The sequence below is a fragment of the Oryctolagus cuniculus genome, chromosome X (assembly GCF_964237555.1).
Source record: "Oryctolagus cuniculus chromosome X, mOryCun1.1, whole genome shotgun sequence".
Taxonomy (NCBI): domain Eukaryota; kingdom Metazoa; phylum Chordata; class Mammalia; order Lagomorpha; family Leporidae; genus Oryctolagus; species Oryctolagus cuniculus.
Window position 1 is genome coordinate 109,789,691 of NC_091453.1, and position 18,337 is coordinate 109,808,027.

General features: G+C 40.8%; 1 protein-coding gene across 3 annotated transcripts; it reads right to left on the reverse strand.

The window, feature by feature from the left end:
- Nucleotides 1–1,079: 1,079 nt before the first annotated feature.
- RAP2C (RAP2C, member of RAS oncogene family) lies at nucleotides 1,080–18,008 on the reverse strand. 3 transcript variants are annotated; one of them, XM_017349937.3, is made up of 4 exons: nucleotides 17,868–18,008; nucleotides 15,433–16,252; nucleotides 12,647–12,959; nucleotides 1,080–3,592 (listed from the first exon to the last, which is right to left on the reverse strand). In XM_017349937.3, the coding sequence occupies exons 2-3, from the start codon at nucleotides 15,703–15,705 to the stop codon at nucleotides 12,681–12,683; spliced, it is 552 nt and encodes a 183-aa protein (XP_017205426.1). In that variant the 5' UTR covers nucleotides 15,706–16,252; nucleotides 17,868–18,008; the 3' UTR covers nucleotides 1,080–3,592; nucleotides 12,647–12,680. The 3 variants fall into 3 exon arrangements, with proteins under 3 accessions (XP_017205426.1, XP_069923469.1, XP_017205427.1); XM_070067368.1 differs by lacking the exon at nucleotides 17,868–18,008 and adding an exon at nucleotides 16,594–16,638; XM_017349938.3 differs by lacking the exon at nucleotides 17,868–18,008 and adding an exon at nucleotides 16,369–16,509.
- Between the last annotated feature and the right edge of the window lie 329 nt (nucleotides 18,009–18,337).

Sequence of the window (18,337 nt, forward strand, 5' to 3'; positions counted from 1 at the left end):
ACATTACATAGCAGTAAATTTCAAGTATGCTAAATATATGCAAAAGCAGGACCCTATCTGAAATATTGTCCCTGCTTTGAATCTGAGTAAGAAACCGTGTAACTTTGCAACTTGATCTCAATATGCTATGACCTGGAGGAATGTGAGGACTATATGAAGAGGAAAAGGGGAGGAGATAAAACTGATCTGGCTGTGATGGTCTCCTCCTGATACCCAATATTGACTTAACATCAGGCTAACTTCCCTCAGCTCTCACCCTACTGCATCCCTCTTGTTAAAAACGTTGACCTTGCTGGATGAAGGAATACCACTCCTTTGCTGGAAAAGGAGGAGGAAGGCCCTGAGATCATGAGTGCACAAAAAGGTTTTTGCACTTCAAGGACAGCACTTAATATACTATATATGGGGTGTCTGGAGCCCAACTGAAGACCAATGATTGATAGTAATAAACAATAAGATACATTATGAAACAGGTATATAAATGTGCCATCCATCCACACACACACACACACACACACACGCACATAATACAGACCACAAAATTGTCCTTCTTCAAAAAGAGAAGACTGAATTTAAAAACACATCAAGGTTAAAAAAAAACTACTCAGTTCAACAATTTAAAAATACTGAGTTGGGTAGTGAATAAAAGTGGCTGGAAAAATCTATAAAACAAAGTGATAACTTAATTGTGTTGAATTTTTTGAACTCAGTATTTCAAAATTTAATAGTAATGTTTAATGTTATCTGAAATCTTCTACACATGGACAATTCCCAGCCTACAAACTTGTACCTGTTCCACTTTCTGAACAGGCCAAGTAGTGTGCATTATTCTTTCTTTACTCATTATTCCTACTTTGACTTATTTATGTTATTCAAACTGACTAAATATCACCTTTAGGACAAAGCTTAGTCTTTTCCCACCATATACCAGAACAGTGAGTAAGGAAATAAGTGAATAAAAATGACATGTAATACAACATATGTGATCATGTTTATCAAAAATGACTTTTAGTTATAAAATGTTTGAGTTACCAGATCTAGAAAAGAAGCAATACACCAAATAATTAAAGAAACCAACCTCAGTAATACAGATGTCTATTTTATTAAAAAAGTTACAAACAGGTGGACTGCAGGGTTGTCTTACAAAATGACAAGAATGAAATCTATTGGAAAAATTTTACTTTTACAAATCTTTATAGGTAATTGTTCAATGTTTGTACTTGTGATTTGAGATTTTACCTTTCACTGATAAAGATACAGTACATTAGATCCATGATAATAGGTTACATGATTTTATTTGCAGAGCCCTACTGCAGTGATTTGAACAACTCCTAAACAGATGCCATAGTAAAGACAAGACATATATTGCATTTAATATTAATTTATTATTCTAATAAGCAACATGCAATCTATTGAGGAAGCTAAAATAACTTTTGGTCCCTTTTCTTAAAATGTGCTGGAGAAACCATCATTAAAATCACTTTCCCCTGATTCCTGTGATCCTAAGTGAATTCAAGTTAAATTTGCTGCTGAGGTCAATGACAATGAACACTGTAAATTGGGGGGGAGGGGGAAGAGAGAGGGGGTAGGGAGGGAGAGAAGGGGAGAAAGAAGGAGAGAGAGATCCATAGGAAAAGAAACACTGTCTAAAAATCAATAAGTTGCAGAAAATTTAATCATGAATTATTTGATTCCTTGAGAATTTGTCAAATCTCATAAAGATGCACCACAATTACTTAACCTACTTTGAAATGAATGTTTGGTTTTAAGTTTGGTATTACAGTGCAAACTTAAATAAAGTATTCATTTCAAGCAGTTTATAAATGAGGAAATGTTTCAAGTGCCTCACCCTTACAATTTTATCATAAAATTCCAAATTTAAGAGCAACAGTTTATTTTGTGGGAATTTGATCAGGAATCAAATGCAACACGATTTAAAAAAAGGAAATCAAAGTTTAATCAATTTCTACTCAATAATTAATGGTCATGCTGACCAGTAAATCACATGAATGTAGATATCACTTTATTTGAACATCACACACAATAGAAATTTAAAATTGCCACACCCTTCCATAAACCATCACTGCATATATTAGAGCTTTCCTTGACACAGCTATTGAGCTATTATTATAGATCAAAAGTATAGTTTTGGTTTGTTTCATTTTATTTTATTTAGAAGCATGTTCAAATGACTAAAGCTGGGCTCCTAAAATCGAGAACTTTGGTGCAGTAGGTGAGCTGCAGTTATAAACTTCTGCAAATTAAAAGCACAAGACTAAAACCAAATCAAAACCCAACAACAAAATACTGTCAAACTTACACAATTTAAAAATCATTGCTAGAAAAAGCGCTCCTTGTCACGATGTTAAAACTGAACCGAAAGATTACTCTATAAGTTTCCTTTCTGTTTCTATACCTGTGTTACTGTTAAAATGTTCAAGTATTCAGACAAAATGTGCTGATTAGGTAAACAACATGGAAGGCAATGGCTATTAGAAAGCACATTTGCAAAAATAAAATTTAGCCCAGAGACTTGGTGCTATTTATTCTCCCTCCTGTTACACAGATTTTGTCTCTACTACGAACATGCTTCTTGAGAAATAACTAAAAAGCAATTGTGATAGTGCAAGAAAACTTTAACAAATATTGCTTTAAACTATTACTCAGAAAGACAAATATTAAGAACTAGAAAGTGTACATGATTTGATTCCAATCAATTTTACATGTGCAGAAGTCTACTAGATGTCAATTCCAAGCCTGACAGGCGCAGCCGAGCTATCTGTGTTTAGGTATACAATTAATTTACCATGGATACAATATCCCTTTTCAAAGGCATTGCTAAGTAGGTCATAACTAAATTTAGAACTTCACAGAAAGGAAAATGTTACTGCCGCAATTCGATGCTGTAAATGAGATTAACACGTGTGAAAACCTAATGGAATTGAATGCTTAACTCTTCAACTAAATGCTCTACAGTCAACTTCAAATACCCAACATGTGAAGTACAAACACACCTCACAAACTGCACTTGAAGAAAAGGGATATTCCATCCATCCAGATAAAATGTCATCTTTAGTTGCTTTTTACAACACTGCCACATGTAAACAAAGTCTCAAAGTATTAACCGACCATTTAAAGGAGAAAGATTTTACAAATAGAATGAAGCACTGGTACGAGGTAATATACAGAAGTAACCATTTGTTTAAGGCTCAATTTTTTCTCCATTATAACTTTCTTTTAAAAGGCATTGAGTAGGTAATACTGAGTTTGAGTATTTAATAAATACAAGCTGAGAAACTGATTAAAGAAATCAATTAAAATATTAAAAATTAACCCTTGCATATTAGCCGTCAATAAGAACTTAGAAAGCTATAAAAGGACTGATTGATAAAGAACAGATTTTAAACGTATGGTAAACGTGCTAAGCATTCCTGTTTAAGGTCGTTGGATCTTGAAGGCCAAGACCTTATGCACTTAATTAGATGTATGGCAACATGCTGTAATAGAGACAGGTTTACCAAGGCTCAGTTCTGCAACCCAGGTTGTAAAGTTCTCCAAAGCAGCATCTGTGCAAATTTCCTCTGAGTTTTATCTGCAATTAAGATTTAAAAAAAAGTCACAAAATGCAGAAATCTAGAGTTTACGAAGAGAACACTTTCAACTGATCAGTAAGTACAAACATGGAGGTGGTTAACAAGCATAACAAGCTCAACACGGAATCTCACGGGATTCCCCATTCGTTTAAGTTTAAAATAAAAAAAGTAATTTGCTGTGGTCCCGAAAAGTCATCAGAAACTAGAAATACAGTCATGATGCGCTGGATATAGACTGCATGTATCTGGAATCACACTATTTCCATAACGTGATCCCGCTGTACACCTGTACTATACAATATTAAAAATGTCCTTACTGTAAATGATCTTGCAGTATGAAAGCTGTGGCGAATGCTGGTTCTACTTTGAACCTGATCTCTTCTTAACTGGAAATGGTATTAGAGATAAACGCACATTAATTATGAGTTAACTTGGCAGTATGCTGAACTTCTCCAAAATTTAGTTTTTCAGGAATTTAAAATAGGAAAATAGGACTCCACGCTGGTGTGGACACTGAACACCTACTAGGTGCCCTGGCCTGGCCTGGATGCTGGACGTCAGCGGCAGGTCCCATTTCCCTGTTCGGAAGTGCGGCCCCCAGGAATTCCTGCTGTAATTGGGATTCCTTGGTCTGCTCTTCCAGCTGATAGATTCCTGCCCTTCCAGTTAATTGTTTGGACAGACACAACGTCCTTCAGCTGTGCTGAATCACCAACTAGCTTCTAGGGGAACGGAATTACATCTTTTCTTAACACAGAAGATAAAATGTTATCAGAAAGCTAGAAATAAAAGTAGAACAGCGACTATGAAAGAATGGCAAGCAAAACCAGTGTCAGACCATCCAAGGGCTCTGCCGGTATTTACAAATGTGTCATTTTAATTTCACTGGACAGCATTCAAAGAGCAGGAGAGGAGACTATTAAGCAGCTATTTCATAAATATGTTTAACTTGAAAAAACGTCTGCTCATTCTTACTGAAATTCTGGCCCTAAACACATGAGGAAAAAAAAAACACAAAGCTTGCTTTTTTAAACTAAAGTTCAGATTTTTGGGCATTAAATTGTTAATTAGGACACTGGTCATTTAAGGTTAGGCAAGTCTAGTTTCCTGAAGATTAATGTAGGGATAAAATACTTTGCTCACAGGATTGTAAACATCACACAATGTAATACACAAAAGTACCTTAGAAAGTATAAGTGGCTATACAAGTGTCAAGTATTGTTTTCATTACCCAGCTGTTACAATTTCTAAGACCAGGATTGTGTCTTTGATATCCAAACTAAGGACCTACATATCTTTTTAGCTTAGTCTGAACCTCTACACCTACTTGAGACACAACCATATTCACTATATATGCATTTCATTACAAAGACTTTCCAGTAATTCAGACTACACTGCCCTTCAATTAATCGGGACCAGTAAATTTCGTATACATTTTTATCTACATTTGCAAAAGTAAACAAGTATAAACAGCTCAATATTTTAAAATATGACTTAAATATTGAAGACTTATAATGTGATGATTTAATAGCTTAGGCACTCACTGGAATCAAACTGAGACCATAATTAACTTTATTTATAGCCAAAATAAACAAGAATACAAACCCACTTATTAGCCATTACGCTATATAGAATAAAAAGTGATATGCTTATCACTTCCCACTCTCCAATAACCTGGCTAAAATTTGGGCCATCCACTTTCTACCAGATTATGATACTCCAGTGAGACTGAGAGAGAAATTCCAAGTCAGACTCAGCAATATTAACATCAGGCATAGTTTTAAACAAAGTAGTAATACTGGCTACTTCTCAAAACAGCAATACATTATACTTCTTGGTAGCAATAAACCCTGAAGCAAGAGTTTGCATTAAGCAAAAAGCTCTCAGATCTGAATTTCACAGAATGCAGTAACTAAATGTTCTTGCTCCACACTGACAGCAAAATTGTCAGTGTGCTAACACGCTCAGTCATTTTGAAAAACATCCCGGGACCTTTGAAGTCAGCTGGCCAAAGGAGTCCTGCTTCACTCACAGAATAGCACTATCAAGACACATGGCAAAGGTGTATCACACTGTTTCTGAGATCATAACCCAAGTTACCCTGCTCCTTCTCAAGATTCCAACAAGACACCCACAAAAACCTTACCTCTCCAAGCTTTTCCTCAAACTCCTACTTAACTATTTGGTTTCACCTTTTCACACTTTTCTAGTGAAGTACAAAAGCAAGCAAACAACAGTCCCGATCTTGTGCTCAGGAGATCAGGAAACAGGGTCCTCCCAGTAGGGTAAATTGGCACACAAGAATACCAAACAGAACTGAAGGACCAGAGACCACTACTTATGTCAGCCTGAAGAAAAAGGGAGATTCCTGACTCAGGGCTAGCACATCACTTCCCAGGGCAGCAGAATGCCTGGGATGTTAACAAAGGCTCCTGAAAGGCTTAGCAGTTTGTAGATGTCTTTCTAGCTTAACTGGACTTACCATTCCTAAACACAGTGGTATTTACTAGCATTCTTCAAATGTGCCATCATAACTGCTTTTATTTTTCCCCAGTTTTAGCTATATAATATTCTGGAGATTTAAGCCAAGGAAATTTTTTTTAAGTAAACTTCTCTTCATGTTTTTTTACTTGGCATTTTCATACCCAAGTTAAATATCAATTGTATTAGCAAAATACCATGCTGGAATTCTGTTGACAGAAGTTAAGCTTTTGTTAAATATCTTGCTTCATTTCTCTAATGTGCAAAACACTCATGAAGCTTTTGGGGGGTGAAGGGGGAGAATTATGTCATTAAAAGTGCTCACTGTCACCTACCCACGACAGAGAGCAAAAGCTGACCCTGCGGCAGATTCCTTGAGAGAATGCATGCATACTCAGTGTTGATGGTGAAATCACAGTGCAAGAAAGGATGAGTTATTTTTCTTATGCACCAGACCTAAAATGTCCAAAAATGTAAATGAATATGATGAATTCAATTCTGAAATCTCAAATAATAGGATAATAGGATCACGTTCAGTGAAAACGCACAAGAGTGCAAGCCTAGTGAGTTGACTCCAGCTCCAAGCTGTGACTTGGACCAGGTAGGATATTGCTCGCCTCACCTTTCAACTGCATTTTCTGGGGGCCAGCACTGTGGTGCAGATCAGGCGACATCTGATATGGGCACTGGTTCAAATCCTGGCTGCTTCTGATCCAGCTCCCTGATAATGCACCTGGGAAAGCAGCAGAAGATGGCCCAAGTGCTTGGGTCCCCACACCCACTTGGGAGGCCTGGAGGAAGCTCTTGGCTCCTGGCTTTGGTCTGGTCCAGTCCTGGCCATTCTGGCCATTTGGGGAGTGAACCAGCAATGGAAGATTTCTCTCTGCCTCTGCCTGTCTGTAACTCCACCTTTCAAATACATAAATCTTTAAACTGTATTTTCTGAATCTGATATCTCTTGATTTTAGCCAAAAGGCTGAGAAGCGATGGATCTGATACCTCTTAACACTGTAGCTAATCAAAGGAATTCGGGAGTGTATTTTTGAATGGATGATTTTTTTCCAACAGCCGACAGGAATTAAGTTTTTTCAGTGAATTGTAGAATGGTGAATTGTAGAATTCCACTGAGAAGTAACCCCACAAGGAAAATCTTTCCTATAGTATGGCTAGAACACTTCCTTGGTGGCAAGGCTCCAATTTTATGATGCAAGTTTTTGTTAATTCTACTGATGGTTCATTCTAAGCCAGAGAAGTAATGGAGTAAAGCTGAATGTCTCACATGCATTTCATTCTGCAATAAAAGCCTACACTTGAGGTTAAAAGGAAGCAATTAAAGAGGGAACAGATATACAAAGTCATTCTAATCACCAGACAGCTCCACACCCAGAGCAGGTCTAACTAGGTACCTACACACTCAGAACAGTCTCACTGCCCTTGTGGGGGCCAGTGATGGTCTAGGAGAACTAGAGGTGCCAGAAAGGGCAAAGCAGCTCTGTTCTTCCCTTGTACCCCGGGTCCACCGTATGTCTTTATTGTACACACTACTCCAAAACATATTTCATCCTCCATTCAAGTCCTCCACTTCACTTGGGCTCATGATACGAGCTAGATGACAGATCAGCCATTTTCCATACTCAAGATGACATGGAAAATAAGGCAGGGGAGGAAAAGTAGTATCTAACAAAACCAACTTCTGCAACAGAATTACAACCCAGTGTTTGATTGATGATTACTATTTTAATTGGCTATGAAAATGCCAGCATTTCAATCTATACGCTGTGACTGATCTTGAGGATTTTCCTTTCGTGTTTGCTGGAGCAAAATCAGCATGTATCTGATAATTAAAAGCACTAAAGCTAAATCAGAAACAATCCTGATTCTACTTTTTTATTTACTTAAAAATTGCTGAAAATGCTAATCAATTCCACTGTATTTATTCAGAAGTAGTTAAGTCTAACTAGACAAAAATGGCATGGGTTGTTCAGCCTCTCGGGAGCCTTTGCTAACATCCCAGGCTTTCTGCTGTCCCGTGAAATGATGTGCTAGTCTTGAATCAAGAATCTCCCTTTTTCTTCAGGCTGACATATATAATGAACTGGGGCTGACATAAATAATGATCTTTGTTCTTTCCTTGCTTCCTGGTGTTTGGTACTCTTATGCACCATTTACTCTAGCTGGGAGAATCCATTCCAGTATATACTGTGAAAAATGGTATAAAATCTCAGGAGACATTTAGACTAGAATCCCAACCCCCTTTTTCTTTCTTTGTAACTGGACTAGCACATATGAATCCTTGAAAAATCATATTTAAAAATTTCTACTTGCCCAAAGCATATACCAAATTGTCACATTTAAGGGATAACTTTACTGCGCTTCCTCTCTTCCTTTCAAGGAACTGGCAGAATATTTCAGGATATCATTATGCTACTTGTTGGCATTCTTTCTACTTTGAAATCACCTCTACCTCATCCTCTCAAATCCTACACACTCTTCAAGGCCTGACTCAAATGCTACTGCTCCTTCAATTTGTCTCACTCTGTTATTGTTAACTAGGGGTGATTCTACCCTCCTCCCACCCCTTGGGGGATGTTTAGCAATTTCTGGGGATATTCTTGTCTGTCTCAACTTGGAGGCTGGGGGATTGCTACTGGCACCTAGTGGGTAGAAGCCGGGGATGCTGCTAAATAACCGATAAGGCACAGGACAGCTCCAAACCACAGCCAAAAATGCTGAACAACGGTTTTAACTGGAGGTAGTCTCTTCTTGCCCTACGTGCCCACAGAACTGCAGCTGACTTCTCTTATAGTGGCATGAGATTATTAATAAAACATCCATCCTCGTCAACAGCAATATACCAAAAGAGCAAACTTCCAATTCTTTACACCAGCACAGAGGAGCAGTGATGCTGTGAATAAAGCCAGAATAGGATGGCAATGCTGATCTGGGTTTCTCTTATGCTGTTGTGGCACAGTGAAAGTGCTACAAAGTACTTGATGGTAGCCCCCTCAAGTTGAATAAGGATGAGGGCAGTGTATAAAGAAGCTGGGCATTGTTTCCAAATTCACACTAAAATTACTGCCAATGGGAGGGAAAAGGTGACGAAACAACCCTGGGATTAATGCAAATAAACAGGTGTAAGGTAAGAGACTGGTGAACGAAACTGAAGGATGTCAAGAAGTAATTGGGAGGACTTATCGAAACGATTTATTTCTTAGAGCACTGATAAAACTTCCCTCAGTTAAAAGCAACAAATTAACAACAAGCACAGTGTGATTATTTAAGTCTTCTTATTCCTTCTTAGGTAAAGTACTCCTAAATGTTAAGGACAAACATTTCTCAAATCACCTTCACTTGCTGAAGTTGGATCTTCAGTCTAGATCTAGGATGGACAGACATCAGAGTTCCACGACTCATACTGCAGGATTCAAAAGCCGTCGTCTATTCTTTTAGGCAAATGGTGTGAGCAGGGACAATCAGAAACTTTACCAGCCTCAGATTACAGATTCCCATGCACACTGGTTCAATCTTATTTGATATCAAAACAAAACCCTGCTCATAGTGTGCTGTGTTCTAAAAGATCATGATCAGAGAGTTCATTTAATATTTGCAGAAATGCAGCTGATTGGATATTTTTTTTTTTTAATTTTTTTTTGACAGGCAGAGTGGATAGTGAGAGAGAGAGAGACAGAGAGAAAGGTCTTCCTTTGCTGTTGGTTCACCCTCCAATGGCCGCTGCAGTCGGCGCTGCGGCCAGCGCACCGCGCTGATCCGATGGCAGGAGCCAGGTACTTATCCTGGTCTCCCATGGGGTGCAGGGCCCAAGGACCCGGGCCATCCTCCACTGCACTCCCAGGCCACAGCAGAGAGCTGGCCTGGAAGAGGGGCAACCGGGACAGAATCCGGTGCCCCGACCGGGACCAGAACCCGGTGTGCCAGTACCGCAGGCAGAGGATTAGCCTAGTGAGCCGTGGCGCCGGCCTGATTGGCTATTTTCTCAAGGCTTACATTTTCATTTGTGCATTTTGCTTACAAAACAAAAAACAAAGCGGAACACTACACAACGAACATTACCCATTACTGTAAAAATGAGTAACTATTAGTATTAATTTCCAATCTTTAATCAACAGAAATTTAAGTAGTAGGCTTGTGATAGGAAAAAAGAAATCTATGTATTCATCTCCGTAAACCAAATGGATTAAAAAATAATTCAGATCACAAAATGCTGTGAAATGAAATAAACTCAGAATAAAAAAGTTTTTGAAATGGCTTTAGAAATTGTCCATTTGGGGTGAATGACTGGCCCATGTCCCAGATCAGAGTATCTGGGTTTGATACCTGTCTCTCACTCCTGACAATGCAGACCCTGCAAGGCCGAGGTGATGGTTTAAGTCATTGTTCCTGCTGCTGGGGTCTCTGAGAGCACTTGGGGAGTGAACTATCAGACAGAAGCACTTTCTCACTCTTCTCACTCATTCTTACTCTCATGCATGCTCTCTCTGTGTCCCTCAGATAAACAGTTGTAATAAAAAGAAATGATCCATTTGCCGTTTTGGCTGAGACCAATCTTATTCTGCTTATCTCCTATAGCTATCTACATTACTGCTGCAAAGAACTGGAAACATCTTCCAGGACTGGGTTACATTTTTCTACAAAGATGATAAAACTAAAACCAAGCGTGCATACTTGTTCACCGGCCCAGTTAAAAGTGTCAGCTAGCAAAAGAGAGCACATGGTAAAGACGCAGTCACCACACAGAACCTGTTCTAACTTGAACCTCACACATTAAAGAGATTCTAGAAGCAAGAACGTGGTACTCAGTCACCTACATACACACCTGTGCCTTCCTCAAAAGACGATACTGCCAAGTGCCATGCTCCAATCAAAATGGAAGCTGGACTACAGTAACACATTAGCTAGACACAGGAAAATAAGTGAGTTTTCATCATATTCTGGTATGCTAAAAGGCTGATAAGGGAAAGCATTTTGAATAAGGCACTGTTGTCATCCTTCATTTTCAAAGATGATGCTACCTGACAGGAGACCTTGTCTGAAAAGATAAATTAGAGACCGTTAGTCTATCCTCCGGGGAGCACCTATAAAGCCAGACCTTTGATTAGGAGTCATCACTGCGATCTAAAATGCCTGTTGCCATTTGCAACACTGCCTCCCAGACTTGAGGTCAGCCTTGGCTCAGAAAGATCAATTCCATTCCTGATACTGTCAGGCTTGTCTGGTATCTTACTGTGGTTTCTCAGTCATCCACAGTGTTGGTTGTCTTTATTATCTGAGTGTTACTGTCTAAGTGAGACTATTTGCTCAATTACAATCGAGACTAAAAGACTATGACATGAACAAAATAATCTCATTTTAAATGTTCAGTAAGTTTTATGTTTTTCAAAACCTCATGTAAAACTTTTTTTAATTTCTCAACTGGACACTTAATCTACTTCCAGTTAGACAATACCATAGACAAATTCTTTCACCCATACTCAAGCTCCTCAAATGTGTATGTCCCTATATCAACTATTGTTGCTTAAGGCAAAGGGAAAACAACATTTGTGCTATTAGAAATTAGCTAAACTATTGGGTATTTCTTTCATTACCAGTTATTTTCATTACCAAGAATAAACATTTTTAGTGTCAATAAATATGAACCATAATACTGGTACTTCAACAATGCTTCTTTTAAAGGATATACCAAATTTGAACAAATTTGTATTTCTGATCATTAGATTTGTTAATTTTACTATAAGTTGAAAACCTACAACTTTTATGAAAATTTGTGCATGTATTTAAAATTCTTATTTATTGTGATAACATTTACTAAAACATTTTATCATTTAACTCAATGAAAGGTTTGAAAGTTTGTTACTGTGTCTATTAATTTCATTAATCAACTGAATGCTTCCTGTGCTTACAACTGTACCTTCTAGCACCTCACAGATGGTTTAACCAGATTCTCATTTGGACCACATATTCATAATTAAGTCAAGATATATTGTGGCACTATAATTTTCTATTTTCAGAGGTCACTTAAGTCCCTCAAGTGCAAGGTGCAGAAGAAAGTGATTAAATAATCATCCAGTTAAATACAGCACTTGGATGATTAATAAACTGATTATTTCAATTATAAGCAACTCTGCTGCCTGCATCTAAAAGCTGAAAAGTGTAGAAAACATCACCAAACTAATCATCTTCTGAAATTATTATTGAAGGCTCTCCAGTGCATGTTAGAAGACACATCATCAAAGCAGGGACAAGGTGTATTGTGCTTTGACTCACCCCAAAGAAATGCCATCTATAAAGTGGAGAGAATAGTAACTCAAAAAAAAAAAAAAAAAAGGTGATGGGAATACAGGCAATTTCTTACCTTTGTTTCATTTATTTGCATTTTTTTAAGTTTTCTGCATTGAATGTTTACCATTTTGTGCTTGGGAAGATATCATTTTAAAATAAAGAAAAATTTAAGATTGTGCCTTGTATATCAGTAACCAGCTTTTTGTTCTACATGTTAAACAAAAAACAAAAACCCACCCCATTGCCATGCTATTACAGTCCCACCAACAACTAACCTGCTCGGTATGGCCATGATTGAGGTTATCTTTTTTACTGGACAACACAAGTTGTGCAACACTGATCTTGCTTCTCAGGCAGGGATGAATAGTTCATTTGTCTGACGATCTCAGCAAAAAGTTCATCCACCATTGATTTACTTTTTGCCGATGTCTCCATGAAAGGGCAACCCCATTCTTGAGCCAAAGCTCTGCCTTCTGAAGACATAACCTCTCTTTCTGGTTCCAGATCCACTTTATTTCCTACTAGGATTAGTGGGACTTTTTCATATCTCTTCACTCTGACAATCTGATCTCTCATGGGCTTGATATCCTATTCAAACAATCACAAAGAGAAAGAAAAATAAGGCATTTGTGTAACAATAGCAAGATAACTGTGGTATTACAAGAAAGTCATCCCTTGCTAAGTACAGAAAGCTACATTCAAAATAAAATCACATACCCAAGTACAGAAAACATCGTCATTTTGCTCACTGAAGTAAGAACTCGATAAATTCCACAGGCCCTACCTGCTGACTTTATATCAAGAATATAAAATGTAGCTTGCCTACTAACCATAAACTAACTCATAGTAATTACCTCCCCTCGTCATCCCCAGGCTGTAGTGATAAAAAAAAAAAGTTCCCAAATACCACTGATCCATTCACACACATGGATGTTCGGCCAAGTCCTAAACCTGCCTGCTTGTCACTGCTTTCTTATAACACCTGCTATCCTAGCACAGGGGCACCATCTATGCATTCCTGGCCATTTAGCAAGCTGGCGCGAGAGAATGTTTCAGGTGGGAACAAACAACAAAAACCAATTTGTAATGCCCAGAAGACAAAGAGTAAAAAACAGTTGAAATATTTCATTTTATATTGAACATTACACCTTTATCTCAATAAAACTGAACACCTTAAAATGCACTTAAATATACTAGATATTTCTGTATTAGTGAGCAACTCCTAGGACAGATAATGCAGGAGGAGTCTGGGTGGGAAGAAGTCTTTCTTTGCCTGTGTTTGTTTTTAATACTTCATCTTTCCCCTACAAAAGATAAGAGCATTAGCAGTTTTCCTGTAGCACCAATTTTTGGAGGGAGAGGTATCAATTTAAGACAATATTAGAGATTTAATCCTAGCATTAGTTTTTGAGATTTCTCACAACCCTAAAAGATATGCCTTAAAAACATAACATGTGTTTAATTTGGATAATTACAATCAACTCAGAATATTCACGTGCAGGTAGAAGGAAAAATAAGGGGCTGTAAAAATTTATAAAAATTCAGTTATTTGCCAAAATTTGATCTGATCATGAATCATCAGTTCAATCTTCCAGGTTAAACTGCTTTTCCCGTTGTCCTTATGGTAACCCAAGCTCAGCTGAGAATCCAAACTTAATGGCATTTGGGCTCAAAGGAGTCTGTCTGTTGAAATAATGGCAGTTTTTTCTACTCCCTATTTATGTCTGGAACAGAAATGGATTTGATGGGAATCTTAGGAGACACCCTTCAAAAAGACTCGCAATCTCAAGAGAGTCAGCTGTGAGAATAACCAATCTCCCGAGGATCTGCAGAAAGAAAACACCTGTCAAATAGCACCTTTCGTACTTTCTGGGGGAGAAATACTTTTATGATATTATCTCTTTGGAATTTAAGCCTACATAAATTGAACTTTACTTTGGTCTCAATAGCTTTGATTCATTTACCCAAAACTTCTTATCTCAGGAATAAAAACTTGAAGTTGCTGTATCAGGTTACTGGAAAAGTTCACTATAGTACTTTAATTTAAAGTACTAAAGAAACTCAAATTAGTACATTGTATTGGCTCAAGCACTTAAGGTCTCTTAAGTAAGCAACATTAAGTGCATACCTTTAAATGCAGAAAAAAATATATATCCATTTCCTAAATCAATGGGGGTCAATATAATGAGTCAATATGAGGTTCTTTATTTTCAAGGAATAAATAGCAACATTTATTGCATTTCTTAAATTAACGTTAAACCTCCAGTCCCGTCTCCCGGTGAAGGCCAAAGCAGAGTTTCCTAAGAAACTGGACCATATCCAGTTTGGTCACTCAGTCTGGGGTAAGAAATCTACACTTCTTTAGTGTCCTCAGACCCGCTTATTTTGTGTAAATACAGGCAATGTAGCCCAAACAATCTGGATTGACCGCCAAAGGAGGTCATTCATTTTTCCTTGTTGTTGGGGGGGGGGGTTTGCTGTTAATTGTAGGTACTAATCTTTTCAGTTGGTAACTTCCCTTTGTATTCCACGCCCCAAAGTAAAATGACTGGAAGGAAGGTCTCGGGTTCTTCATCTAGCAATAGTAAGATTTACAAATCTGGCTGAGAACTTGGGAGATAACAGAAAGGGGGAGGTACCCGGGAAGCAGACACAGATGTGTTATCTGTGCAACAGATAATGGGCTCCAAATCCTTTTCCTTTCAAAGCCCTCTATTTGCACAAGATTATTTGTTAAAGGTTGTTTTGTTGAATGGGTTAATCAATACTCAAGAAACTTCCAAAAGGTTACATTCTAAGCTAAAGACAACCCATCTGTTCCTGGTCTTTTCTTTCCTTCGACTTAAAAATAACTTGAAAAGATTCGTGGCTGCATGATACCTCAGTACTCTGTCTCTAGAAACAACCTGACACTTTTCCACGCCAGGAGTAACCTCAAAAATGCGCCATGTCTAACTTTCAAAAGCCAAACACAGTCCTGAATGCGCGGTTCCAGCAAATCAGAGGTAAATCAGGATTACCACACCCCCTTCCAACAAATTACAAGACTTGGTTTGGTTACCTGAAAAGACTGTTGATTAACCAGACTATAAACCAGGATGAAACCTTGGCCGTTTTTGATGTAGAGATCTCTCATGGAGGCAAACTGCTCAGTTCCTGCGGTGTCCAGAATTTCCAGCACGGAGGGGGAAGAGTCCACTTCGATCTCTTTGCGGTAGAAATCTTCAATGGTGGGGTCATATTTCTCAATGAAAGTCCCGGTGACAAACTGCACAGTAAGGGCAGATTTGCCAACCCCTCCGCTCCCTAACACCACTACCTTGTATTCCCTCATGAGTCTCCCCTTCACCAACTCCTACCCGACGCGGGGGAAAAGAACACCCCGCTAGCTGCGCTGGCTGCGGCGCGGCTAGGCGGAAGGTGGGCGGAAATCTGCAAACTGGCGAGGAGAGTGCAGAGGAGCCGAGGGCCCAACCGGGGAAGAAGAGGAAGTTACGGGAGGGGGAGGGGAAAGAGCCAAGTGTCGGGTGGGTGGGGATGGGATGGTAATGCCCTTCCTATAGGAACTGAAGCCCAGGCAGGGGGCGTGGGGAGGAGGGCGAGCTGGGAGCAGCCGAGCGAGGGTGGGGAGACGCGGCGCACCCCAAGGAGGGAAAGGGGTGGGGGCCGCGGAAAGACAGCCCCGCGGGCAGTCGGGCGGTCCAAGGAGCCCGCAGCCAGGGGCTGCCCGGCAGCCCTCCCCCGCCCTTCACACAAAGGGGCCCAGGGACCCCGCTTCCTGCTAGCGCTGCCGCCGAGCCGGCCCAGGCCTGCGGGCCCCGCTCCCGTCACTGCAGCCCGGGCGGGTCTCTGGGCCCCGGCTCCAGCGGGGGTCGTCCGGCCTGTGGTGGGGAGAAAGACACGCATTACCCGCCTGACCCTCGCCCCAATCCAGAGGCCCCGGCTTCTCCTTCCCCCGAACCAGGCTGCCGCCGCCGCCGCCGCCGCCGCCGCTTACCCTGCCGTCCGCACCCGCCCAGCCGCCCGGGAGGCTCTGTCACTCCAAGGCCATGGCCACCCGCTGGCTCCTGTGTGTCACCGCCGCCCCAGCGTGGCTGCTCGCCGAGGGGGAAAGGGGCGGGGGCCGTCCGGCGGCGGCGGCGGCGGCGGCCGCAGGGACTCCTGGCGAACCCACCTCTTTTTTTTTTCTTACCCACCCCCCACCCCACCCCCCAACACACACCCGGAAGGGTTTCCCTGACACACTGACTGAGGTGCCCCAGTTCCCCGAGACTGGACGGGATCACTTCCGGTGGGGGAAAGTCCCACCTCTTCGGGGCGAGCCGGGTGGCGCTGGGGCCGCGCCCTGCTGAGCGAGTGAGCAAGCTTGCGAGCCAGCGAGCCGGCCGGGGACGGTTTCGGGTCGGGGCTCCGGCCTTGGGAAAAGGCCTCTCCGAGAACCTCCGGCGTCTGGGCCTTCCCGCCCGCGGCTGCTGCTGACCGTCCCACCCCCAAAGCCATTGCAGCTCCTCTGCCTCAGCTTCAGCCTGCCGCAGCTGGGCCTGAGGACTTGATCCGCTCCTTGGCCCGCGCCGGATCGTCAGCTAACAATCTAGCGACCGGGAGAGCGCCTCATGTCCCTGGACTAGAAGTTGCAGGGAGAATAAAACCGCCCAGAAGTTTATTCTCTTTGCTGGTATTTTTTCCACTTGATATGCCTCTAAGAAATGCATGCAACATATTCCTAGACTTCGCTATGGCTCTGATTTGATATGTGGTGTGTTGCTTAGCCGTACCTGACAGTTAAATACACACAGTAGTTTTATCATCTTCTGGCAAATCTGCCTTGACTCCACTAGCAAATATTAAAGTCACTCCTTAAATTAAAAAAAAAAAAAAGCACAAGGCTAGGTAGAAAAGAGCATTAGAAAAAGAATTTATGGTACTCCATTTGATTTCAACCATGCCTGCACAGCAGAAAAGCTAACCAATATTCAGGGAAGCGTTTATGGAAAATCCTTTGGACCTGCAGACTAATTTCTATTAAATTTCCGATCATCTGCATGCATAGCAATTTGCATGTTGTCTCTTCCACGTTCAAGTGTTTTTTTTTTAAAGGCCATTCTTTAGCGTCATTGGAATCTTAATACAAATATTAATTCCACTGTTAGCAAACACTAAGTTTCTACTTTTCGATAGAATTGTTACATATCTTTCCCTTTGCTGACTTTCTACTTGTAAACTTTGTGTCAGATCCACAGGGCCCCTGGGCCAGAATGCTAGGCTGTATTTTAGGCATGTCACTCCCTTTTTGATTAAAGCATGCACCCAGAAATCTAACAGATTCGGGGGCCAGCCGGGTTAAAGTCTCCCCAAATTCCCTTCTTGCAAGCCCTAATGACCAAACTGTTTAAAAAAACGATTTATTACGCAAATTGCTAGGCACTAGAAAACAGGCGAATCACAGCAGCGTGAAGTCCCACTGTCCCTCCCTGTGTATACCCCAATGTCACTTACAGTATTCGAGGGACTATTTAGTTCAGTTTCTCCTCGGCCTCAAGCTGGTGCAATCTCTCCCACGGAGTCCCCAGCTCTGGCTCCAGCTGGCCTGGGGCCTGCCAGATATCTGAGGCACTGCCCCCTGCTGGAAGAGTATTGGTCTGTGAGTTAGGAGTCTCCCCATAGGTCAGCGCTCCTTCCACACGTGCTGTTGCCTGATTTGGAGCTCTGCTGCTCATCTCCCTGTCTGGCTGTCTCCAGACTGTCTGGTGGAATCCACAGCCTTCCACCAGCCGTGCCTGTAACCGAGTCTGGAAATTCCTCTTCTGATCCAGCCAGCGTTGAGCAATCGTAGCCAGTCTCTGCTCTATTACTAAATTGTGAAAACAGGGAGTTCTTTTTGAAGTTGTCCCACCTGTTGGCAGCTCTAATCATCCCCGAACGTGTTGGCCCTGGTTTGGAGCGTTCTTTGTCCACACAGTGAAACT